Raw genomic sequence first — 8,272 nt, 5'->3', positions numbered from 1 at the left:
GGCATTAAACTTCAGCTAGAAAACCCTGACTTCAACTGATTTTACTGGCGTTTAAAGATTAAACTGTCATCATTTTATATCACAGTTGAAAGCAACTTATTTCCCACAAATAAAAAAAAAAAAGTGGAAAAACTTGTGTTCCACTTGATATTCCCTTTGGGCACATGATGGGCCCTAAATCTGTCTGGAGGTAAAAAGTCCCTCGTCTTTTCTTGAAATATTTTTAAAATGTCAAAAATAAATAAATAAATGCAACATACAAACCACAAGTTGTGCACATTTCGTTTTTCTTGCTCATTATACTTTGCCAACCTCATGTCTCGTGCCATCTCATTCTCTCTCACGTTCTCAAACAAACTATACAGTATTATTAAACATTATCTGTACTGCACCAAGTGCCACCTGTTCTGTTTATGTACAAACATCCCACAATTCCAACCAGTTCAAACTTCATTAATTATTCATTTGCCTCCCAGCAAGCAAAGTCTGGACCCATCTGAACTCCCACCTCTAAAAAAAAAAAGACAAACTAATAAGTTTTAATGAATTGTCCACATTACTGTGTATCGATGCAAAAGGGTACAACAGAGAGGGATCATTTTAAAATCCATAAATGAGAAAAGGAAGAGTCAGGTAAGCAGCAGGAAAAAGAGGGTTAGGTTTAGGTTGGAAAGTTCGAAAGAGATATGAAGAGGTAAGAAAGGAAAAGGAACATTTGGGAAAAACAGTGGCATATGGTGGTGACAAGTGCCCGTTCAAAGGTTTCGCCATTGTGCATGCAATACAAAGATAGGTCTTCTAATCAGCATGTTCAAAGTCAGAGCAAGGCATATAACTGTTCTCATCGCCAAATCACAACTTACACTTTCGATTTGTGATGTGTTTGTTCTCTTGAGAGAATTTTAATTATTTTTTGAAGTTTGTTAAACATGGAGAATATTTTCTGAAACAAGAATATTTTCTGTTTTTCATGTTAAAAACTTTTGAAAAATTCGACACTGCATTTTTATACAATGATAAAACGTTTTGTGCATTGGGAAATAATTCCTTAAGAAACCTCTTGTATCCACATTTCGTCTTTACTGATAGTTCACTTGACCCTGAATGTGTTCTATCAATCAGGGGGGTCCATATTAAGTTTTAACAACCCTGTTTGATTAACCTTCCAGTTTGTGAGTGCAAGAGATTTGTGAAATATAGAAAAACAGAGACATTAAAAGAAAGAAAGAACAGCACGACTGTCAGGATGACCACCTCCCACCCCTTCCCACCCAAACATTCTCCATCCTCCCAAATATCTTCTCCCATGTCCTCCCAACTTCCTTTTTCTTGTATCCATGTAACCCATGACATTCCCAATCCTCACTTTTCCTCTCGAACCTCACTCCTTTGTTTCCTCTCATTTTATTCTTCAAAATGAAGTCCCCAATCCACCCCTTCACTCACCACTATTTTAAAAGTGCCTTTATCAAAAAATTGCAACACTATATCTTTGAACAAAAAGCTCAATAGCAGTTTGCAGTTTCCAGTTAGGAGTTTCCTGCAAGACCTCTAAACGTGCCTCCCCCTCTACTCCGCTCCCACAACCTCCCGTATCTCACCTTTTTAGTATACATAATCTTTCATCCAATAAGAAGTTTGAGCTGCATCACAAAATTACTAATTTTAACATCAGCCCTTATGATGATATGAAACTACATTCACAAATAACCAAGTATATTATATTTTTAAAAAACATTCAAAGTATCTAACACATCATTCATACGTGCACCATGTGCTTTAACTCAAAATACATGCAACGTGTTTGTATGTCTCTGAAACGATGAGGCAATCTCGGAGGACCATCACAGCAATGTCGAGTGAAATAATAAGAACCCATCCCGTCAAGACCTTGTGGCAGTAAATTAAAAAAATAAAATGCAGGGATTGAAGTGTTCAAAACTCAATAAGTTCAGTTCATAGGAGTGTAGGTGATGGGTGCAAGCACCAATTTCCGTGTAATAAACATTTGGATACAACAACGTGCCAAGTGCGAACATGACTCCTCTACCATAAGCACATTCAGTTGGACAGCCACAAAATTTGTCCAAAGAGCTCCCGCCATTTATACTAATGATGCATCACGTTCACTTGTGCTCCACCACAAAACTCATAGTAGACCCATCGAATGAGGTTGGTGCCACAATACGTGGACCCTGAGATGATGTGATGCTAATTACAGGTGGCTTGGAATCGCCTCCAACGACAGGTGCACCTGAAACTGCATACACGGCCTGCACCATTCCTGATGGGAGGAAGTAAGGTCGGTCTCCAAGGCTTGTAGCATCGTCACAGCTTCCTTTGAGAGGTATCTGACCACCTCCCATAACGGCTGCCACGGTGGTAGTGTTTATTCCAGCAGTGGTCGTTGTGATCGTCGTGGTGGTGGAGTTTCCCATGCAAACGCCTCTGCCCATTGCTACCTGTGCAGCTCCAAATTGTTGTGACACTGGTAGCGTGTGCACCCCAGGATAAACGACGTATGGAGTTGCGAACGTTCCACCACCGATGACAAAGGGTGAAACTGGAACAGGAAAGACACCTGGAGCAGCACCCAGGACCTGCTGGGATGCTGGCAGAACTACTTCGATGAACTGACCGGTATCAGGATCAAGAAGACGCTTCCGTTGAGGATGGATTGGCATATCCACCAGGTAAAATTGACCCGACTCCGGGTCCAACAGCAATCTGCGCTGTGTATTTTGGAAAGTAGAACAGGTGGATGAGGGAGTGGGCACAGAAGAGGTGGAAACCAATGGCATGACCTGCTCACTGCACTGCAATGATTTAGCCGCATCCACAACGGGCAGGGCAAGTGAGGTTGTTGTTTTGGAAGGTGGTGAGACAGCCAGATGAGGAGGTTGAATGGTGAGCGGATGTGGCAGTTTTGTTTTTTCTGAAGGTACACCCACTTTGGCACTGCAAGAAGAAGCTCCGTCAAGCGATAAGAATCGCTGGAGATGCCGTCGATGCTGCACACGAGCTCCTGCAGCCGTCACGACTTGGCCTAACTCCTTGTACGTCTTCGGTGGAACTTTGGGTGGGCCATGCACCTCCATTTTTGCCTTGCTGTCTTGCTGTAGTTTGATGGGAATGGTGAAATAAACCTCACTGTCTGCAGAAGCAAGGCTTTCTTTTGCTTGCACCAATTTTGAAGATTTTTCTGGAGTTGTTTCTCCCTCAGGACGCTCGTGGGACCGACTTGGCAGGCCTTCAGACCTGCTTTCATTGCTTCGCAACACCGGTGGCTTCACAGAATGTATAAGTGGAGCATTCTTTGAGGGCACACCTGTGACACGCCGAGGCGTGGCAGCCGCAGCTTTTGGTGCAGCAGAAGCAAATGGCTGGGGTACCTTGTTGGTGCTTTTGGTCCTGCCTGCACTTGCTTGTGCTGTGCTCACATTTCTCACAAGAGGTGAGGACGAGATGGAAACAGAGCATTGCTTGCTCTGTGTCTGTGACGAGAAAATGCGCAACTGTGATGCGCTTTTCCCCTTGTTTTGTCGAAGTGTGTCGGTGCCAAAGCCCTCCGCACTGTGCTCGTTCGATTTCCTGTGCTGCCTGTCTTGCCTGCTTGAGGCACGGACATCATTTCGTTTCACCTTCAAGTTTTGTTTTGCCTTTTCCACCTCCTCCATGGTGATGAGGGATAAAACATTACTGTGCGGAGCAGGTCGCACATCTTTGCGCCTCTTCCATCCGTTGTTCTCAAACACATACAGGTCCTCCATCGACTTCACCGCCGCAGTAAGCTTATCGAGTGCCTGTTGCTGTTGCTCAGAGTTTTCATCTTTCTCATTTGTGGTGGGAGAAATGTCGACACCTGACGACTCCTGATTAAGAATATTACTCTCAATAACTTGCTTCTCATTTTCTCTGAGATTAATTTGTTGAGGCATGTTGTATGACTTGGTTGTTTGTGGAAACAATACCGAGGCTCCATTATTAATCATTGAGTCAGCAGTGTCTTCCTTCCTCGTGATAGATTTGCAGTTGATGACCAGAGGTGGTGCAGCACAAACACTGCGTGGTGCTACAGCTAGGCGCATGTCCCAGACAACGGCCGAAGTGCTCTGGTCAGAGGCTGTAGACCTGCCGTCACTGTCTTCACGAGACATGGACGTGTATGTGCACTTCACAAGCTTCCGGACGTCCCTCACCTGATGAAGAGGTGTATGCATTCTGAGCTTGTCAGTGCTCCCAGGATTCTCACACTGACTCTCTGCTCTCATGCCCGTTTTAGGTTCGAGCTCGGTTTGAAGTATGGCCTGCTTTGAGGCTTGTACCTCAATGTTCGATTGGTCAACTGTTCCAGTGCAGATGTTTGGTGTGAGAAGTTTTGCGATGCTAAAGGGGCTGTGTGTCTGTTCATTGTTCTTTTGCAGATTTATCTTGATTTCTGGAGATTTGGACATGACCGTGCTCTGCGATGAATGTTTTATGTACAGTGTGTTGTTGATCTTGTAGGATGATTTATTTTCAATTTTTTCAGTTATTTCCTTTGTTATTCCTGCCCTGTTATTCATAACTTCTTCAACTTCCCCAGCACCTTCTGCAACTGAATAACCATTTATGGCTGTTTCCTGTACTAAAACAGCTTCAGGTACTGTGATGTAATATGATGGTGCTTCATCAATCGAGTGCACCGAAGAATAAGTACCTTTAAGGTTCATGTCATCACACTGCTGCTCGGGCCGCTGCTTTTGCTCCTGGTGCTTTGGCTCTTTCTGCTCCTGCTTCTTTTGCTGCTCCTGCTCCTGCTCCTGCTTTTTTTTCTGCTCCTGCTTCTTTTGCTGCTCCTGCTTCTTTTGCTGCTCCTGCTTCTTTTGCTGCTCCTGCTTCTTTTGCTGCTCTTGCTTCTTTTCCTGCTCCTGCTTCTTTTGCTGCTTCTGCTTCTTTTTCTGCCTCTGCTCCTGGTGCATCTGCTCCTGATGCGGCTGTGGTTTCACCTCCATGTCCTCCTGTTGAATGCTCAAGCTGATCAAACGCTTTCTAACTTCCTTCCCACCAAGTGAATCGCTTTGCCGGTCTCTCCACGAGTGAAACGCACTGTTTTCACTCTGCAGAAAAATGTTTTGTGTCACGGTGCGTTGTACTGTCACCTGTTGCGCTTGCCAGAGATCATCGTCTTCAGTATGAGGGGTGCCATCATTGCTCGCTGAAATAGGACACTGCACGTGGTCCTGCGCGAAGGACAAGTCTTCTGTGAGCTCCTCTTGAGCAGGAAATTCATATCGAGAAAGTCCAGTGTCCACATCTGGTGCAGCACTCGTGTCCCTCAGCTCCCCACGCTCCATGCGGAGCTCCTGCTCTTGCTGCATTTTCTTGGAGAGTACATTGGTGAGTAGGCTTGATGCATGCTTTGTTTGATGAACCGCACCTCCTCCCTGGCTTACCGCATCGGATTCTCTACTCTGCTGCCGGCTTAGTGGCTCATTCATTCTTTCCAGTGACGCATTGTGCTCACAAGGAGTTTTAAGTTGACTTGCAGCCTGTAATGACCCACCACCCATCTCTTCCAGCGAGCGCCGGCGCTGCCGCATTATGCTGTTGCCCTTCCCACGGCCGACAACGGATCTACGCCAGCTCAAGTCCACATAGCTTGGGGCCCAGTGTGGTGATCCCCGTCTGGTCAAAGGCGGCCACTTTGGCATCTCTGCAAATGGGCTTTCCTCACAAGCTGGTGACACTTCAGCAAATGCGTCGTATGGACAGGACAGGCTCCTGAAGGCACGCGCAGTGAGATTTCGCACTTCATGATCAGCATCATCAAGTCCAGCACTCGACGCATCGCTGATGTAGCCCGCCGGTCCATCCATGCAGTTCATGGTGCTCCTGCACGTCTTCTCTGCAGCAGTGCCGGAATTAGCAGTGGCTCCTGTGCGGTGAATGGTTGTCTTTGGTCCCGTCAAGTGCTCATCGCCCCTCGCAGTATTGGCCCCCACTGCCCACGCACAACCTGAGGCATTTATAGCCGGTGCAGCCGTGAGTGACACATGAAGCTGCCCCCATGCGCTTCCATTTTTGTGTGATGGACTCGAGCTCCTTATAGCTTGTGCCTTGGATGCTCCCCTGCGGCCACTTTCTGTCTCACTGCAGAAATTGCCTTGAGATTGGAACCGCTCAAAACTCACATAGTAATCAGGTTCTTCTGAACCGCAGCAAGACTTTAACTCATCCTCGATGCTCTCGCAGAAAGACTCATCTTCCACATCTATGGTGGCATTCGAGAGTAGTGGCTCACGTGAAGTTGAGATTCGCAGATCACCTTGCTCGCTGAGGTTCATTTGGTGCATCGCGATGAAATTTTGCACTTTTTCTGCGTCTGATGAGGCTTCGAACATCGGAGGATCTGCTCGGGAGATGAATGTTTGTCCAGAAGATTTTTGCGGAATTTGACTGAGAGTCGTGGACTCCAGGTGTTCTTGAGCATGAGCAGGATACATGTCCCTTGCGCTGCTGCTTGCTGGGGACACAGAACGCATTTTACTGTCACCATGGCTGTTGCTACATTTGATAACTATCAGCGGATCAATGGTCGTTCCTTGTGGACCAATGGGTTCCTCAAATGTGTGGTTGCATGAAGCATACATCATATCCGGGGTAGTTTCATCATCCGCATCAGCACCCGTGCTGGATGCGTCACTTTCAAAAGGCCTCAATGTGTGAACGTTGGTGTTATTCTGCACATCCACCTGCTCTGTCTGAAGGTTTGTCATTTCAAAACGTTCATTGTCCACCTGGTGCTCCTGCACTCCCTCAAAACATTCGTCGATCTCAACGTACTTGCACTCATCAGAAAAATACTCATCATCTGCTGAACTGGAATCGTCACATCCAGGTGGTTTTGATATGATAAACTTTGGAGGATGGGGCCATTCTGCTGGTGCTGCCTCCTCAGACATATTTCAGGAGGTCCTGCAGCTGGTCTTGAGTCTGTCCCTGCAGTTCTGCAAAACAACTATGCACACATGTCGTGGTTTATATGTATAGGTTGTCAAGCATTTATTCATTTGCATTGCAATTTTTATGTTATGTATACCCTTTGTTCATCAATGAATTACTGTACTTATTGTGCTAGTTATTCCATACAAATGCCATTGTGTGCTGCAAATGAATTTGCTACAGTAGTGTTTTATGTCACCTCGCATTTCTCACATCATTGTCTTTCTTTCTATTCCTTGATGTTTCTCAGGTTTTGTATTCAGCCAATTTGTCAAATGGTTCAAAAGTATGGATTGCATTTAAAATGTAAACTTTGGGTTGGCATGTCTGTGCTTCCATCTCATTGACCCCAAAGATCATGATGTGTAACCTAGGTTCAAGGAACCCAAGTTCCATATGTGTTTGTCCATTGTCGACAAATGTCCTTGTAATTCATGGATAAGTACACTGATGTCTGGTAATGTCTTTGTACCGAATGGGATGAGCCTCTCTGTTACAGAGTGTGGATTCTGCCGAAGCAGTTTTTTGGCCAGGGTCGTGCCGGGTGGTTTGCAATCTCTCTCCCAGCTGTAGTTAGGACAGGAATTTGTAATTTTTTTCGGGTGCCGGCGATAGCTTGCCTACTCTTCGCGAAGGACACCGTGGGATCTTTAACGTCCAGCAACTAATGTCGGCAGACGAGGATCCGTTTAACGTCCATCTGACGGACGGCACACACATTGATGAAACACCCTACCTGTGAAACACCTGGATGACAGTTTATAGCTGGTTCGGGATTCGAACCCACGATCGACGGCTTACAAGCGAGTGTGCATACCTCTAGTCTAGGTCATCCTGCCAGCCCGATGAGCCTTAATATTATATCAATGAAAAACACAGTGGGATCAAGCATCGTAGCTGAGAAAGTTATGCACTCACCAGTGACCTGACAAGTCTGGGTTTGACTTCCAACGGAAGAGGATTCGACTACAAACTGCCATCCTGGTGCTCTGTAGGCACGAGTGCGAATTGCATCATCGAGTACGCCATCCCTTTGGTGGATGGGGCGTTAAACCCAACGACCGTCCCACTGTGCTCGTGTTTACCAGTGGGTGTCAAAGCCCCCACCCGGCACTGCCTTTCGAATTAAGGAGTCTATGCTCGTGTGTCAGTACCCTGACCAGATTTAGAAACCCGACCATAAGAGAGGTGATACCACCACCGCATTGTGATACCATCTGCAATGTCGTGATGCTTAATTACGTGGAACTGGTAACCGGTCAGTAGAATTACTCTTCTTAGAAACCGT

General features: G+C 46.0%; 1 protein-coding gene across 1 annotated transcript; it reads right to left on the bottom strand.

The window, feature by feature from the left end:
- Positions 1 to 524: 524 nt before the first annotated feature.
- On the bottom strand, positions 525 to 6,944 carry LOC147018400 (uncharacterized protein C4orf54 homolog). Its single transcript, XM_085898004.1, has one exon. The coding sequence runs from the start codon at positions 6,942 to 6,944 to the stop codon at positions 2,127 to 2,129; it is 4,818 nt and encodes a 1,605-aa protein (XP_085754130.1). The 3' UTR covers positions 525 to 2,126.
- Positions 6,945 to 8,272: the final 1,328 nt, after the last annotated feature.

Source organism: Eptatretus burgeri, chromosome 10, assembly GCF_056783735.1.
Source record: "Eptatretus burgeri isolate ZD-2024b chromosome 10, Ebu_testis_v1, whole genome shotgun sequence".
NCBI classification, from domain to species: domain Eukaryota; kingdom Metazoa; phylum Chordata; class Myxini; order Myxiniformes; family Myxinidae; genus Eptatretus; species Eptatretus burgeri.
This window is presented reverse-complemented; position numbering and strand designations above follow the sequence as displayed.